The sequence below is a fragment of the Heterodontus francisci genome, chromosome 42 (assembly GCF_036365525.1).
Source record: "Heterodontus francisci isolate sHetFra1 chromosome 42, sHetFra1.hap1, whole genome shotgun sequence".
NCBI lineage: Eukaryota > Metazoa > Chordata > Chondrichthyes > Heterodontiformes > Heterodontidae > Heterodontus > Heterodontus francisci.
The window spans coordinates 22,954,138-22,973,373 of NC_090412.1; the positions used below are offsets into that span (position 1 = coordinate 22,954,138).

General features: G+C 41.8%; 1 protein-coding gene across 1 annotated transcript in view; it reads right to left on the reverse strand.

Annotated features, from left to right (window-relative positions):
* The window catches only part of ldb3a (LIM domain binding 3a), a 141,059-nt gene that overhangs the window by 17,697 nt on the left and 104,126 nt on the right, over positions 1-19,236 (reverse strand). Inside the window, exon 13 of the mRNA XM_068020366.1 lies at positions 18,230-18,406. Coding sequence (XP_067876467.1) covers positions 18,230-18,406 — 177 coding nt within the window. The remainder of the gene's footprint in view (positions 1-18,229; positions 18,407-19,236) is intronic.

Genomic DNA, 19,236 nt, shown 5'->3' on the forward strand with positions numbered 1-19,236 from the left:
GGATTCTGGGTAGGCAAGTCCATTTCAGGCTGGGGTGCAAGGGGAGCAAGTCTAATTATCAACTGATTCTTGCTTTCAGGCAGGTGAATCTGAATATCATCCGAGGTTAGGATTTATTGGTGGGCGAGTCTGAATGTTGTTCAAGCCTGGGATTCAGAGTGAATGTGCTAAATAATGCCTATTGCAGTTGATAGTAAACTAGCACACCTTTCTGTTGAGAAAACGGAGTTTGGCATTTAGCCCCACTCCACATCTGTCCAGTGATTATTAAACTGTGTTTTATCATAGGACGTAACTGCATATCCAAAGGGTGTATGCTGGACAGCAACAAAGTTACAAGACGCTATGGGATAGAAATTCGTCTCGGGTGATGACGCAAAACAGACAGTATTAGATTGGCCGCCTGTTATACGTATTGCCTGATACCTAATTTCATTGACAGTAATTGTCATGCAGACCCCCCACCTGCCAAAAATGAGGCATATTAATTTTGTCATACGAACATCGATTTTAAACTGTTGCTGGAGCGAGGAAATGACATGTTAAACAGATTAGCCGTGGCTGGAAAAAACATTTGCATCGTAACAGACAGTGCTTGGAGGGACAAAGGGACTATTCCCTTCTCCAATTTAACCCACAATGGACTTTGAGCACCAGGTATTGTGTGTAAGAAGAGACATTCCAGGGTCGGCTAAGACAAGAGAATCCACAAATAGACGTGGTCAGACCAGCTAGTCACATGACTAAACTGCTTGACAACCTGGGTTTTTCTGAATTGCACAAAGAATTTGAACTGGAAAAGGCTGTTTGCTTTTGGAGTGAGAAGACCTCTCCTGTTTGCTCCCATCTCTTTCTCACTAGCCTCTGGGCCCACTGAGAACACATGAACTTCAAGAGAGAAAAGTCTCCTACATCGAACAAAGTTTAAGAAGAATGCTGGGCCCCAACAAAAAGCAAGACCAACCTACAATCAAGGACTTTACAGCGAGCTCGAAGAACAGTAACCAAAACCATCTTCAGATATTGCCTCAAACTTTTCCACTTTATTTCTTTTGCTCTTTTCTGTCTCTATCTGCATGTATGTACCGCATATGCATGCTAGCCTGGGCACATCGCGTATCCGTAGGCGTTAACCGAATTAGTTTAAGTTTAATAAAGTACAACCTTTTTTCTTTAAGCCTAAGAAAACTTGTTAGGCTAGTTTCTTTGCCTTATAATCGGAACTAAGCAGGAGCTAAAAAAACGGTGCGTTTAAAATAAAACCCTGTTACAGTAAGACCAGGTGAAGGCTGACAGGGAACCCTAGACCCCTTTCTCACCTGGTCGTAACAGTAGTTGAATGGATTATCAGGTACTGTGTATAACAGGCAGCCAATCTGATACTGTTTGTTTTGTGTCACTGTTCAAGACGAATTCTACCTCAATATTGCTAAATTTTGGAGCACTGCTCAATGCATTTGGTAATATCAGGAATAAAAGCGTATTCAGCAAAAGACATTTAATATGCACAACATCGGATTACAAAGGAAAAACTTTGAAAAGTACTCAAAATAGAAATATTGGATTAGTTGTTGATTAGGTTATTTTCCTCAAGCAAGGTGAAGCTAAAGCTGAGAAACAGAGATGACAACATTCAAAAAACTAAAAAGGCGACGGAGGGAGGGTGAATGGAAAGAATTATGGGTGCTGAGGCTCTCCATGAACATCCCACAATGACTATTCCTTCCTTTTTAATTTACTTGCATTTGTTCCAGTTTTATTTATGGACTAGGCAAAGCTCACAGCAAATTGGAGGGCAGACAGTTTTATTAGGGCAGGGCTGTTATGTCATGTAATTCAGTGTATTATTCTGTTGCCAATGGCAACTGTGTGTATTCTGGTCCATGCATTTAAAACCACGAGGTCTAATTGTCATGAAAAGGTCAATTGGAGGCTAGGCATATCCTGGGATTAATTAGAGAGTGACTGTAAATTACTGACTCCTTAAAATCAGGAGCATCAGGAAGTGACTGGCTTGCTTCTCTAAATCATAACACACAAATTTGCATTTTTGGTGAAAAGTGATGCCTAAAATGTCTCAGACAAGTCTTAAATATTCAGAACTTAAATGCACCAAACTCGGTTTCTTTCTCCCAATGATCATCAAATGGACTGTGGAAATAAAATGCATGGAATTATTTAAAAAACTAGATGTGAATTCAGAGGACAGTCAGCCACATCAGTATGCAATTTATGTCCCTATTTTAGGGTCCATCTTCAATAAGTAGGATATTCCTGCATATTCAGAGGGTGCATGCTTGGACTACAACACACCTCTATAGGTTGGTCCCCTGATATTTAGAGGGCATACATAAAAGGAGAAAAACTGTAGAATTTCACTGCAACTTGAGCCGATTTGGATTTGGCAATCTCAACTCACCCCAAAATTGGGAAATGGACAGCTTGCTGCGCAGACTGAAACAGCCGCAGTTAAATAAGAAAGTTGCAAAATATATCTGAAACAGAGAGGCAGCTAGAAATTGAGAGTACCTCTGTGATGTGAATGCTTGGCATCTCTGTTGACTGGTTAATACTGTACTGTCACTCTATGTGTTGCATTAGTGCTCTGTTAAAAATTTGAAGTCATTTGACACAAATCTATAAGCAGGTACCTAGTCCTTATGGTATGAGCTGATTGAGACTGGTAGTTGATGGAGGAAGAAGTCTTCTGCTGCCAACTGTAGTTAAAAGGAGACAAAAGGTATTAAACAAAATGAAAACCTCACAGTGAGCGAAGAACACGGTGCAGTTTCTCCTGTAAAAGGAAGTATGCTATCCTCCTAAAATCCACTTGTTTTCCTTGTTGAAATATATTGAAAAGATTTTTAAGGGATAGCTGCAGATACAGAAAAAAAAACAAAATATTATGTCCATTAAGATTTTTCTTTAATATGGCCAGAGTAGTATGTGATTTATATTACCTATAATTTAGCAACTGTGAAAGCAGCTTCAGAACAGACAGACTACACAGATACTGTGTGTTAGAGCTGCTCTTTGCAATTTTACACATTGAAACTCCTAGCACAGAAGATAGGAATGCACTTCACAGTATTAGCCCAATAAGCTCCACCTCTGGCCTATACTACCAACAAAATTCTGTGCTGGGGGTGGATCTGTACAAAATTTACCCTAATGCCCTGCTCTAAGACAATACTTGAAACTATGTCTACAGTGTCGAGTCAAACAGTTCCAAAAGTTAAGTGTTGTGTGGTAGAGCCATTTTCCTTTTTTTTTGGGTTGTTAATATATAACTGCAGAATGTCCTGATAGGCTATTCCTTGCACACACATTTCAGAACATTGCTGATATGTATTTACACACGGTACAGTTTGATATGATGTGTACATCTCCAATTGTCATGTGAAGACCCAGGCACTGTTGAGAGTTATTTTCAATGAGTAGTCCACTATTCCAGTCAATTATGTTTCTTAGTTCATCTTTGGGAATGTTATAACCTTTGCTCTGCGAGTATACTTATTTTAGTACCACTGCACATTAGCTTTCCAATGCAGAATAAGATTTACCACCCCCCTACCCAGGTGCTAAGGCTTAATCTCCATAAGTCAATTTAGTGTCATAGTCTTCACAGTGAAAATGAATCAATATTATGAGAAACAGAGGCCCAGAATTAACTATCTGTAGGACCATGTAAGTTACATTCAGTCGTACTGAATAATCTACATTTTGAAACATGACTTGGTTAAAGTGTCAACTTGACTTAAGTAAGCCAAATAACATGATGTTGCTCAGTGCTTCCTAAAAGGTAAGATATACAGGGAGTAGATTGAATAGATTTTGAACTTGCTGCTTGGCCATGTAGCTCGTGTTGGGCAACAGTTGCCTGCTACAAAAACTGCACAATGTTCACTTCCATCAATTTCAGGTGCTGGATCTATAATGGATAATGGATCTGCACTACCAGTTTTATACCCAGGTACCAAGGGAAGATCTACCCTGTCTGTATTTTATATATATATATTTTTTTTTAAGTACGGCCTCAACAAAATTCTAGACCAATTGTTAAGATTTAATTTCCTTCAAACTCCCACATGAATAGATACAGACTCTAGTATTTTCCCCATTTCTGATCTCAAGTGATCAAAATCCTGGAACTCCCTTCCTAATAGCAAAGCAGGTGTATCAACACTACAAGGTCCAAGAAGGCGGCTCACCACCAACTTCTCAAAGGTGATTAGGGATAGGCAACAAATGCTGGCCTTGCCAGCAACGTCCACATCCCATGAAAGAATTCTAAAAATATCCAAAGTTGTGGCTCTGTTTTTCTGTGATACGAATCATTATTTAACAGTTTCATAATATCCTGGAATATTCATGGAGCATGAGTTCCTCCATGTCAACACAGAAGCTGCTGTTCATTGTTGTTATTTGTAGGATGTATTGATGCTATTTCGGGACACCCTATTTGTTCTGCATCTTTTTGATACTTTTATGCTGACTGTTCAAGAATTTAAAAGTTTTACTGGGCCTTGTCCAATAGTATGCATGGAATGAATTGAATCAAGATTTCAGTAAAGTCACTTTATGTAGGAGCTTCAGGTTATCCTACCCTTGGGATGTTAACTGAGACAGTGTCAACCTAGTTTAGCATGTAACTAGCTTGTAACTATTGAGCTCTGTGATAGCTTTCCCCACATAGGAGGGCTTTAGCTCCTAAGCACGATCCAATGACACCTACTCGAGGTGCAAAGTACACTGCCTATTCCCACTGTCAGTAAAGGTAACCTCAACTCTTTCACGTGGGCTGAATTGGTGAAAGGACCATTTCCCAACAAACTACACCACCCTACTCCCACAAGAGAATGATGAGATTGTCTTGTGTTTGGTTTAGATTCAAACCCAGATCTTAGGTGGAGATTTTAGAGAGCACCAAAACGTTATTGAAAAAAGGAGCAGAGGAAACTTTGGCACCAGAATACCTTTTTAACATAGGATGTAGGAGGACTGCTTCTGACACCCTCCAGTATTAAACACAGGTGAAAAAAGCACAGATTCCAGAATAATTAGTGCAACCAAGGATTAAGAAATATGTGATTATTAAAATACATAGTCTCAAAAACTCAGTTACTGCTACTACAAAAACCACAGAAAGATCTCAAAGATTGGGAAAAGTTAGACCGTTCTTGATCTCAGGTGTTATTGGTGCAAATTAGGCACACTAAGTGAGGAGGAATTATGGAATTGTTGCCATCATGCTGTCCACATGGGAGGGTATATATGAAAAATCTAGCACTTCTAAATAATTCTCCCAACACTGAAGAAAAATGCATTCTGAAATATATAAAAATAATTAGCACTTGAAATAAGATATCTCTAAAAATTTTTAAATTATCATTATTTACAGGTAAATAGTGTTGCAGATATACACATCCATAATATTGTGAAAATTTTATATCCATGTGCACTTTCTGTAAACTTTTGAATATATAAATTCCTTTGCTAAATTTGTAATGGAAAAGGCCTATATAAACTAGTCAATGCTAAACTATACCATCCTGCCAGTGGAGGCACTTTACTGTCACCATTGCAGTGTGACAAGCTTACATAGTTAGTTTCAATGAGAAATATGGACTTCACAACTACGTGAGTTTAAAATGGGGACTGAGTTACATGTGCATACCCTGGACCAATTATCCTGTCGTCTCCAACCTTACTTCACCTGAAGACAATAGAGCTTGTATGCAACCTTTCACTCTCTATTTCTTTCTTAATCTAATCCCATGTTTGATCTCTACTTTATTACTCTCTTCCTGTATCTTTGCTAGTCTCCCTCTAATCTGTCACCATCTCTCTATTACTCTTGGTTCCGCCTATCCTTCTCAGTTTGTCAATCTATTCCTGGAATGGCCATAGCAACTGGCAGAGGGTGGGGATGCACATGCCTCTGCATTCTTCACACAGAGCCTTCGTATGGCAGGTCTGCATTGGCCCTGTCCCTGGAGAATGAGTCTAGGTAAGTCCGGAACTGTTAACCATTGAGAGAGGGTGTATTCAGGGATGAGGCAGTTAATTTTGCAAGGGAATGGAGAGACTTTGGAAGGTGGGATGGGAATGTTTGTGGGCATGTCTGTGATTTTTTTTTGTGAATTACTAAATTTTCAGTGGATTAATTATATGACATTTGTGATATTTTAGGAGTATATACATAGTGGCTGTAGCACCACAGAACTTTTTTTTTGGAAGAAAACAAGCCAATAATTTGCTAACAGTTACAACTGCCTTCTGATTTACCTCAGCTACAATTACTCAGACTTGCCTATTAAGAGCTGTGGCCTCAAAAGGACAGGCCAGGCCAGCACTAAGCATGGCAGCCGGGCTCCAAAGCAGAGTACGCTTGCCTCACGGGAACGAGAAGTGTACAGTGAAAATCTTTGAGTAGAGATCTCCTGCTGTAACTTTGGACATACAGTTAATAGCCAAGGCCAGGAGCTTCTCCACAGGAAGGAAAAGATAAGAGGACAAGTTATCTCAGTCTGCACTCTACAGAACTTGCATTCTCTAGCGTCTTTCATGACCTCAAGACAGCCCAAAAGCACTTTACAGCCAATGATGTGTAATCACTGTTGTGATGTAGGAAACGCAGTTTGCACACACCAAGGTCCCACAAACAGCAACGGGATAATGACCTGATATTTCTGTTTGTAGTGTTGGTTGAGGAATAAATATTGGCCAGGACACCGGGGAGAACTCAACTATTCTTGTTTGAAATAGTGCCATGGGATCATTTACGTCCACCTGAGAGGGGGAAGAGTGGGCCTTAGTTTAATACTTCATTTGAAAGGCAGTGTAGCACTCCCTCAGTACTGCACTAGAGTGACAGCCTCGACTACGTGCCATCCTACTCTACTTTCCAAAGAAGGATATTGAAAACTTAAGCTCCTGCATGCCAAATTTCAATATATCTGCAACACACCAATTAAAATGATAGCATACACTGATATTGATTATACGTCTGTTCACTACAATACAATTCATAATAAATTCTTCAACTTTTTACAGATTTATTTCTAGGGCTGGTTATACATTTAAAAATCCATGTTTATCCGTATATGCTCTGCACATGTGGCCCTTTATAGGATTAGTTTCCACGGATTCGTGGTACCTCAGGTTTGCTTTTCCCAGAGGAACAGAACTAGGCCTGGTTCTTTTGGGTAAGGAAGGCGCGTTGATGAGTGGAGTTATACGAATCGCCTCCAAGGCAGTCCTTGGTTTGAGTGGGTTGACACCGAATCTACCCCACAAAGAATTAAAAAAAGAACACACACGTATTATGAAGATGACAACATTCATTTCACCAGTTTGGTTCGTTCTTTTCCTGACTTTCGCTGGCACAGACTGCCCTCCAATACTAAGCTTAAGTAACCATTCTTTATCCGTGACCCTAGATAGTTAGTGTTGCTAAGCTATTTGACCATCGAAGGGCATCACAGTGGAGCCTAATTCAGCCCTCTGCCTCATAACGTACATAAATGTAAAGGAACCCTGGCTGATTTGTTTCCTTCCTAGCCCAGGGGCATTGAGGCCAGCTGTCAGAACCCAACTGCTGCCCCAGCTGAGACCAAATATCTCAGCAAAGACCAGGACAATTCTGTTCTGTGTGCCTTAGTACCAGAACAAGCTTTACACCATCTCACTGAACTATTGATGATTTCCCAGCTCACGAGCAGCAACTAGATATGTCTCCTCGGACTCAGGGTCTCTCTACATCTCTTCACGCCCAATTCAAGAACACCATTCATAAGACACTTGCTTGATTTAGGAATGGCACATGCAAGGAGGCAGAAAAGGCCTAACATGTGGCAAAAAGCCACAACCTTTCAGGGATAAAGTGAGTTTAACCCCTTAAATTAAAACTTTCGTGTCCTTTAACCAGATATCGTTCCAAATGCTTGGGTTGCAACAGCTGCAATAATTGTCAGACCATGCACACACAGCATCGAACTCCCCCTAAAATCTCAACTTTCTTCTGGTGACCAACTGACTTAAAAAGTACAGCAGTGGTTTGCTTCCTGACCCATCGATGGAGAGGTCAGATCACATACAGGTACAACCCCAGTAAAACTCCAAAATTGAGACTTAAATCGTTTAAACAAATTTCGTCATTTGTTCCCTGAACTTTGAAGAGAAGAAACAACACATTTTTAAGCCCGCAATCTATTTAAGATTAGAAACAGTTGTTTATTTAAGGAGGGTTACATTTAAAAGGACAGTGTTCCCATGGAGAAATTGTAAATAGGCAGTATGATAAGATAATTTACAATGCAGTAATGTGCTTCATGTTTTAGAAGATGCTGGGCTTTTTCCTGGCAAAATGCTAACAATCCTTGTAGTTTCCTTCCCTTAGATTAGCTCCCTTTGGAATTTTCAGGAAGCCACAGATAAAGAGGACTGGAGTTTTGACTCCAGTTCAATGACTGCGTTCTGCCTGTGTGGTGGTAGCTATTGGACTCGCCAGTGAAGACAGAGGGGTGACATTCAAAACTATATCTAGGCCTTGGAGCTGGACAGTGAGGTGTGGTGAATGCTGTTGCTCATTTCTGCACAAATATTAACAAGGGTCAGAGTGAAGTGATGTGAAAGTATTTTCACTTAACTGGGGTGCCAGTTACATTGCCTGTACGCCATTGACAACCGATGGGTGCCACCGCCATTTCCAATAAAAAGGAGGCAAACTCTGACTTTAACTTGGCCCAATAACATTTTTCACCAAGTCGGGCTGCAGGTTTTATCTTATTGATCTTCCAACAGAGTCAAGAGGATGCATGCTCGTTAAATGGGGAGAGTGGTGCTTGGAGACCGAAGGCTTCCTCTTTCTCCCAGAACCAGTATAAAGGTAGCCTAGGGTTGGAATTTTTTTTTTTTTTAAAAAACAGTTTAATTCTTTCAGGAAGGCAACGTATAAACACATCAGCAAAACCCTTGCTGCTGTGTCATCATGGATTATGACAACTTTGCTTCAGAGCTCATCAGTTCTGAGAGATTCAAGAGGTAATACTGCACCGTAGATCCTTTGTGGTAGCAAGGGATGGGGCTACTGACCTGCACTTGTCTCTATCGAGGCTCTCTGCCAGCAGTACAACATCCAAGAATTAGCCCTTTGGATTGGGCTTAAGTAAATGCACTGCAGTACTTCATGTCCACCAATGGGTGTCATTAGCAGCCTGTGCCAGCAATGCTGACAAACTGCGTGTTGCAAAGTCAGCTGGTAAAGTTGTGGGATGGAACTTTTTCTAGTGGGGTACAGCTGAGAATGAGAATTCACTGTGGGAACAAACATGCATATGTATTGCTTCATGCCTCCACACTGAGGAAAGTAAAGAACTGAGAAACCTCCAAGAAAAACGTGCAACCAGAGTTGGCAACCCCTTATGCAGCCTAAGGGACACAGATTGGATACCTTTGTCTCACACTTTGTTTCCTCAGACAGCAACCTGGGAACTCTTTAGCTTTCCTGAGTTTTCATTTCCTTTTACAATCTCCAGGTTTTAGATCTATTCTGATTTTCAGCTAAATGGCCATTTCTTAATTTATCTCAATACAAAAGCAAAATACTGCAGATGCTGGCGATCTGAAATAAAACTATGTTGGAAATACTCCGCAGGTGCCTCGACCTGAAACATTAACAGATGCTGCCAGACCTGTGGATACTTCCCCCATTTACTATTCTTATTTCTTCATTTACCTTGTTTGTCCCATTTGTTCTCCTGTTTTCAACCCTGGTGGCGTCTTTAACTCTTCACCAAAAATTCTCAATTATTATATTTCGGCGCACATCTTTAATTCTCATTGTAATATGAAAAAAAATCCAGAGATTTGGAAATTTTTTGCATACCAGCTCCTCTTACTGTAAGCCTGCTATTTAAATATAAGCAGGAAATGATTTAGATTTAAATTTGTCAGAATTTACTAAGAATACTAATGTCTGATCTTAATCAAACAAGGTTTAATATTTTACCCCAAGTGTTCTGTCACCCAGAGTTCCCATCCTGGGTCTTCCCACACCTTCCTTCCATAACATGACTCAAGATTTGTGCTAATTTGTTTCAGACTACTTCGGAGTCCCTAAAATCTCAAGAGGAGACTGTAATCCAGCTTCTGAATCCAAACCAAACTAAATCAAACTTAAACAGGTTGAACAAGTCCCGTTCAACCCATTCCACTTGGATTTGGGCAGTCACTTTTGATAAACTTAATCGAGTCACATCCTTTGCACTATTCACCTATCCGCTGTGAGACTTAGCAGTGCTGGACCACAAAATCATAGAGGTTAACAGCATAGGAAGTGACCATTCAGCCCATTGTCTCTATGCTGGCCGTTTCAGAACTAAACTAACTGGCAGAAAGGAAGGTGGCTGTGGTTGTTGGAGGCCAATTATCTCAACCCCAAGACTGCAAGAGTTAACCAGGGCTGTGTCCTAGGCCCAACTATCTTCTGTTCCTTCATCAATGATCTTCCCTCACATAAGGTCAGAAGTGGGGCTGTTCACTGATGATTGCACATTGTTCAGCTCCATTCACGATTCCTTAGATAATAAAGCAGTCTGTTCCCAGATGCAGCCAGACTTGGACAACATTCAGACTCAAGCTGGTAAGTGGAAAGTAATATTCACGTTAAGCAAGTACCAGGCAACAACCATCTCCACCAAGAGACAGAGTCTAATCACCTACCCTTAATATTCAATGGCATTACCATCACCTAGTGTGAATTATTCCACTTCTAACACCATTTATTTTGAATGATTAACACCCACACGAACTAATGAACTGACCTCATTCAAATGTGTCAAGCGTTTGCTAAAATCAGAAATGGGCATTTCCAACCTATAATCCAGGGAGTTTCAACAATCAAACAAGTTCTGCTGTGTGTGTGCTAATCCAGTTTACCGTACCACTGTAGCCAGTTCACCCCCTGCAGTCATAACATCTTACGTAAAAAGGTCAAATCAAAATTACTACCACTGAACCAGCACACGGCCCCTCCTCCATCCCCCGCCACTGAACCAACTAAATCCCTGACCCACCCCACCCTCACCATGGAGCCCACAGGCCCCTGCATCAAGCCAGCTTCACTCCCCACCCAACTGAAGCATGCAACACTGAACTAGTACACTCCCACCTGGGCCGAGTCACTCCCAACTGCCTTCTTCTCCAATGTATTCATTTTTCCTTTAAAATGGGCTGAATATTGTTAATATTTAACCCCTGGACCATAACACCAGATGGACTGCAGCGGTTCAAGAAGGAGGCTCACCACCACCTTCTCAAGGGCAATTTGGGATGGGCAACAAATGCTGGCCTGGCCAGTGACAATCACATTCAACGAACCAATAAAAAAAAAAGAACCTAGTCTCAACAAAATAAGCACTAGAGCTTACTTGGCAAATACTAACATTCACTGCAGGTAAGTTCACTCCCTGGAGTTCAGAGCCCATGCCTTTAAATAGATTTCTTACTATCAACTGCAGGGAACTGTTTTGATGGTTTTGTTCAATTACCATCTTGACCTGCATTCTGGTAGACTTGGAATGGTTGTTCCCATTTGGGGCTTTTCCAAGTTTTGGAATAGTCAAGGAAGAGGTTCTTGCATCAACTCTAAGGGGTTGGGGAAGGTTGGAGGGGGGTTAATTAGTGGAGTTCACAGTGTGCTGGAATCATTTATTGCCTGGTACACTCGGGACCTCCAGCGTTTATTGTTAGTGACATCCTTTCTGTAGAATAAGGTCGACAGCAACAGATGGAAAGAAAGTGAAGGGAGATGGATGTACCTAGTCTGCGCAGAGATAGCAGCAGTTACAGTGGCAGCGGCCAAGGATGTAGTCCTGGACCCAGCAAGCATTCCAGGCTGCATGGGTGAAGCAATGGAAGGTGCAGCCACTCTGAAGAGAACACAGAGAGCAGAGAGAGAAAGGCATCAACAGTACAATGACATACATAGCTCAACACAACAGCTCACATCAGCGGACACCAATTAGACTACAGCATTACTGTAAAACAGCATTAGATTATGGGCAGGAGCTGGAGTGCTCTGATTGACTGAAATACCTTGTAAAATGTATAACAAGTTAGATGGTTTCCGGAGCCCTTTTAATCTGTCGAATGATTGTTTTTGGGTCGATTGGGAATGATGTCTGCAGCCTTGCATGAAATGCGGCCCGTTTCCAAGGCAACTGGCCCTTCCGTGGACGGCCCAATCTTACTTCCTGGTTCTTAATACTTTTTTCAAAAAATAATTTGTGTTTTTGAAAATTATATCATTAAAGAATAATTTATGAAATCACCTCCACTGATACAGACCAGAGATATTATGGAGGAGGAATTCTGTTGAGAACTGTTCTGAAGGACAGATTCTATACACCCATAATCTAATGGCAATAAATCAAAAGGCATGCTTTATCCGGAATTTAGCTCACCAGTATGTGCCGGAACTGTAAGGCCGCTGGTGTGCCAAAACCCGTCATTGATGCCCACCCTTTTATTCATTCTTGCCTCAGCAACACAGGAAAGCAATGGAGGGTATCACTACTGAGCCACTGTAATCCCTGCAATAGTTTCAAAGGGCAATCTGGCAGAGGAGCCTCAAGAGCAGATTGTAAAATGGTGAATAAATCAAGGATTTACACAAACACTGCAAAATTTGGTGAATATTTCTTACCTACAATGGAGCTTTTGGATGTAACTGTGTCACAGCTACTCCATGGGTCTCCTCTAGTGGCTCACAGTGATACACCTATAAATAGCTGCCAAGTATGCCAGTAATGTCCTTGCCTAAAAAGCATTCTCTATTGTTTTTGCATTTCTACTCTTCCCTCCCCTGTCCTAAAGGCGCTAACTGAGGAAGATGGTTGTGGTTGTTGGACGTCAATCATCTCAGCCCCAGGCCATTGCTGCAGGAGTTCCTCAGGGTAGTGCTTTAGGCCCAACCATCTTCAACTGCTTCATCAATAACCTTTCCTCCAACATAAGGTCAGATGTTTGCTGGTGATTGCACATTGTTCAGTACCATTTGCAATTCCAGATACTGAAGCAATCCGTGCCCACGTGCAGTAAGACCTGGACAACATTCAGGCTTAGGCTGATAAGCGGCTAATAACATACGCACCATATGAGAGCCAGGCAATGACCATCTGCAAGAGAGAATCTAACCATCTCCCCTTGATGGTCAATGGTATTACCATCACTGAATCCCCATCAACAACCGACCACAGTGCATTACCACTGACCACAGACTTAACTGGACCAGCCATATAAATACTGTGACTACAAGAAGAGGTCAGAGGCTGGGAATCTGGGGCAAGTAACTCACCTCCTGACTCCCAAAGCCTGTCCACTATCTGCAAGGCACAAGTCAGGAATGTAATGGAATACTTCCCAATTGCCTGGATGAGTGCAGCTCCAACAACACTCAAGAAGCTTGAAATCATCCAACACAAAGAAGCCTGCTTGATCGTAACTCCATCCACAACCTCAAACACTCACTCCCTCCACCACCAGTGCACAGTGGCAGCAATGTGTACCATCTACAAGATGCACTGCAGCAACGCACCAAGGCTCCTTCGACAGCACCTTCCAAATCTGAGACCTCTACCACTTAGAAGGACAAGGACAGCAGACACACGAGGACACCACCAGCTGCAAGTTCCCCTCCATGTCACACATCATCCTGACTTGGAACTATATCACCATTCCTTCACTGTTGTTCTTGGTCAAAAACTTAGAGCTCCCTCCCTAACAGCACTGTGGGTGTACCTACACCACATGGACTGCAGCGGTTCAAGGCAGCAGCTCACCATCACCTCCTCAAGGGCAATTAGGGATAAGCAATAAATGCTGGCCTCGCCAGTGACACTCACAAATCAAGGATGAATGAAAAAAATTAAGCATCCTTTCTGCAAGCCTTCCAATACTTTACCCAAGTGGCAATCTTTCATGCACCAGTCATGACAGTGAATGTTGGCAACCAAGCTGGACACCGTCACAGCCAAAGTACTTCCAACAGTGGGGCCAGTGGATGGTGGTCACCACTAGGAATATCAATAGGTTATTTTCCCATCCCCCAGCCCAGGGGTGCCGACGTCTACGTTAGTGCCCCAGCTGTTCTCCCAGTTGAGATCAGCTAATAGATGAGGAGCTGAAGCTGGGATCTTCTGGTTTATAAGGTTCAGTACAACCCACCAAACCACTGGAACAGCTACTCTTATCAGTGTGAAAATGACAAGACTCCACCAACCCTGTAGGCATGAATACACTAACGGAGCTCCAGTATGTACTGAGATCTGTTTCTTATCCCCAGGCTGGTGGCAAAAATGGTTACATGAACGCTCATAAGCAAAGGTGACATTTTCCCCATTTGAGTCATTTCTGTGTCAGTCTGAACACCATTGCAACAAAACTCAAATAACTAGAGATTATTTTTACTACAGTGAAGTCTATCAGCTGGGACGCCACGATGGAAATGAATATTCCTCAAATAAGGAACCTGCTAAACCACACTTTGGGAACATTTGTGGCACTAGTACAGATATCCTCTGTCCCGACTAACTGTACAAACATAAATTGGAAAACTTGTGATTGTCTAAATCTGACCCAGAGTAAACCAGTCCACTGACATAAGGAGGAATAGTGCATGGTGATATGTTTTGGTTAAAAAAATCCCAGCAGTAATTATACTCTGAATGGAAGTAGGTTTAGTGCTGGAGAAGAGCACGGGGATTTGGGTTACAGCTTCACAGGACATTAAAGGCAGCACCGCAGGTTGATAAGGCTATAAAAAAGCTAATGGAATTCTAGTTTTATCACAAGGTATAAAATTTTAAAATCAGGAAGTAATGGTGTGCCTATGTAAAGCCTTAATAAGACCCGAGTTACTCTGTAAGGCTTCAGAGATAGTACAATGAGATTCACTAGGATGCTGCTGGGTATAAGAAAAAACAAATATGAAGAAACACTTGAAAACATAGTGCTGTTTTCATAAAATAAATGCAGATTACAGGGTAATATAATTAAGTTGTTTAAAATTGTGAAAGGATGGGACGGACTAAATGGTAGCAGAATGTTTCAGTAGTTGAGGGGTCCAGAACGAGGGGACATAGATACAAGATTAAATGAAAGATTTTGAACAGAGGGCAGGAGGAACCTGTTCACACAGAGTTGAGAGGTAGTGGAGCTCACTTCCAGGGTTAGTTGTTGAGGCAGAAACTGTTAACATTCAAGATTAGATTAGATAGGTGGGTGCAGGAAAATGTGATAAAACGGATGGGACAACAGGGCGGGTAAAGATGATTAGAACTAATTTCTCAACTGGAGGGTAAACATTGACATGAACTGGTTGCTTTGTATCCATGTTGCAACTTTATGTATTTCTACAATATGTTGCCCATTTAACCTGATAGTACAATTGGGGCAGGGACATCCTGGTCAATCAGAAATGAAGCCACCCTCCAACTATTTGATCTGATTATAGTTCTGGTAAAGGGGGAAAATACACTGACCAACAGATTTGACTATAACGAACAATAATTAATGTTCATATCATGCAGAGGTTGGTAATCTGTGGCTCTGGAGCTACACGTGGCTCTTTAACATCTCACTTATATGACCGATTTACAACGGTGTGGCAATGTTTAGTGATCAATGTTTTGGCTCCTATTGGGCTATGTTACTACTGTGTTTTGAAGCAGGAAAATGAGCAGTATTTTAGAGGGCTCATTCTTTCTTAACTGCGTGTGCAATTCAATCCACCCCAGCAACTAAAGGAAGACTTTCTACCAGTTCATGTTGTCATGCTAGGCCCCACCTGCCAAGAATGAGGCACATTAATTTTGTCATGAACATTGATTTTAAACTGTTACTGGAGTGAAGAAAGAACTTGTTAAACAGATCAGCCATGGCTGGAAAATACATTTGCATATTAACAGACAGTGTTTGGAAGGACAAAGCAGCCATTCCCTGACACATTCAACCCACAATGGACTTTTGATCGTCAGACATTGAAGGTGGGGGAGCTCGCATTCCAGGTTGACTGCTAAGATGGCCGAATACACAAATGGACATAGGCAAACAAGCTAGTCACATGAATAATCTGCTGGGCAACCTGAGTTTTTTGAATTTGTACAGTTTGGGCAAAAAGCAGAGTGTTCCTGGACTGAGAAGATCTCTCCTGGCTGGCTCGCCACAGCCTCTCCTGTCTGCCTGCTCCCATCTCTTTCTCACAAGCCTTTGAATCCACTGGACACATGAACCCCAAGAGAGAAAAGTCTCCTGCAGCAAAAAAGGTTTAAGAAGAATACTGGGCCCCAACGAAAAGCAAGATCTACCTACAATCAAGGACTCTACAGTGATCTCAAAGAACCGTAACATAAATGTCTTAAACATTTCCACTTTATTTTTCTTCTGCTCTTTTCTGTCTCTATTTGCATGTGTGTATCGCACATGCATGCTAGCGTGGGGCACGGCTTGTATCCATAGGCGTTAACCAAATTAGAGTTTAAGTTTAATAGATTTCAACTTTTCTTCTTTAAACGTAAAAAAGCCTATTTGTGCTGGTTTCTTTGCCTTATAATTGGAAAGCGGTGAACAAGGATTCATCAAGGGGGAGCTAAAAAACAGTGTGTTCAAAATTAAACCTGGTTATGGTAAAACCAGGTGAAGGCTGAAAGGGACCCCTAGACCCCTTTCTCACCTGGTCGTAACAATGTCGTCATTGCATTAAATTAATGTAAGATCTGGTTTAACTGCAATACATATATATATATCTATATCTATATAGATATATGTAGATATAGATATATAGATATAGATATATAGATATATAGATATAGATATATAGATATAGAGAGAGAACACCTTTCACGGACTTGATATCTTAATGAATTTAACATTTTTAACATTGAACATGTTCAAATAATACAGTGCAGTTAAACTCACTACAGCAAGTTAGCAAAGCTCAAAACTTTTGCCGAAAAATATCCACCTGGAAGTGAAAGAAAACATCATTCTCCAGGAAGCAGAGAGCCAAGGTTAAGAGACTGAACCATTTGCGTAATGATTAACTAGAAACTGGCACCTTATCAGCATAGTGCACGGATAAACTTCCCACTGCTTATCCAGCTCCAAGCATCCTATCTATCCACTGGGCCATTTGTTTGTATGGTTAATGTACGTGGAAGAGTCTCAGATTCAAGAGACAGTTCTACTTCTCCACATCCCACCCAGAGAACTGCAATCTGCATGGCTCAGCTTTGAGATGGGTGTCTGCCCCAAAGGATTTCAATGTTAATATCCCATTAACAGACATATCATCGAACTGTCAACTCAATCCCAAACCCCACATCCCATGGAGGACAGCCATGGTCATTTCAAAAACTGGCAACTGTGTGTGTGAGCCCTTGATAGGTGGGCCCAAGAAGTGGCATGGGGAGCACAGCTCCTGTGACATTTTGGAATACATTACCCCCATTTCCTGGCCTAATACCCCATGAAATGCTGGGTTTACCAGTTGCGAGACGGCACTTAGTATCGGGCAGTAACCCAAAGGCAGGCACAGAACCCCAAACCCACCAACAGTCTCGTAAAACCTGTCTGCTCAGTGGCTCAGTGAGTTGTGTTGCATTGTGTGGTGCTGAGCCATGCAAACCTTGAAATCCCAGCTTTAATTTCTGATCAATTCTGAGTTAGCTGAACTTAGGGCAGCAGATATGAACACTATGGATTTTCCCACCCCGCATCAGGTGGGATAGTAAAACCAAACAATGGTAGGGAAGGTGGGTGGTGAGATGTGATACTATCTCTCCATCTGTCCTGCATTTTCTTTCCTCTGCCCTCGCAGGGACGACAGTCAGCTGCTTTAACCTGGTCCACCACATGTAAATTAGAGTGTATGGAGGGAAGCCAACAAGCACCCTATTTCCACTTTGCCGGGGATCACTAGACAAGGAATGGTTGCAATCCCTGGGGTACGAGTGGAAGACGTACCCCCAATACAGCAGTGGGGGACGTGTAAGCACATCACTCTCATTAGGGATCATTTCCGTGTATATACACACAGACACACACACACAAGGATGTGGTAGTGGAGTCCTTTCAGGCTTCCTTTAGAGGGGCAAAGGGAGTCCTGTCTAACCGGGGCATTACCAAATGTACACATCAGCGATCTTTCTAGCAGAATATCCAATACCTTTGCAGAGTAGGCGAGGCTGGCACAGCAGGACGATCTTGAGTGGCAGCAGCAGGTGGTGAGATCGGCGATGCCATCAGGTTAGTGACAGCAGGCAGATTGGCTGAAGCAACAGGCATAGCAGCATAGGCAGGGCTGGCTGTTGACGAAGCTGGCTGAGCATGCTCAATAGGGGTGCTAATCCAAATTACAGAAGGAAAAACAAATCATTAAAAAGAGAAAGTCTCAGTGTTGAACTGGTCTCAAAGTCGAGCCAATGACGGAACGAATACCGGCTGAATTCAGCACAGCCAACATCTTGGAAACCACAGCAACATCCAACAAGCAGGGGACCTCAAAGAGAGGAACTTCTACAAGTACAATTAGAGCAGAATCATTGCTAAATTAGGCTGTTACTTGGCAGATGAAAAATAACATGGATATCAGAATGGATACCCCATCCTCAATGATAGAATAAGCCACTGGACATTTTGATTTTTGTGAGGAGGATTGTTTTGATTATGTAAAAATACAAGATGTGATACCAGATGTAACACTTTTTCAGGCAGTGGCTCCCTTCCCTCATTAACAGCAATGATGAGACAGAAATATACCTGGCACCTTTGATTAAAATGTCACAAGTTAGCAAACCAATACTGAGCAAAGCCAAACCCCATGATAAAGTGAGCTGGATGCAGTTCACAGGCTATTTCTAACAGTGAGATGGGCCATCCTACAATCAGCTTGATGGGATAGTCCCACTTCTATAGACTGACAATGGATTCGATACTCTGTAGGACAGCAACCGGACCAGCAGTTATCATGGAAGATTTAGTAAAGAAAACAGTCTGCTTGGAAAAAAATCTTGGAGAGTTCTCCTGTCATTTGGGAAAAACTGTACGGGATCTCATGGAAGATGTGTACAGTTTGAAGAGCAAATTTTACACAGATAAACAAAAGCTGCAATGAAGTCATTATTAAAATATTTACACTAGCTTCAACCGGGGAAATAACTAAACATTTGCACA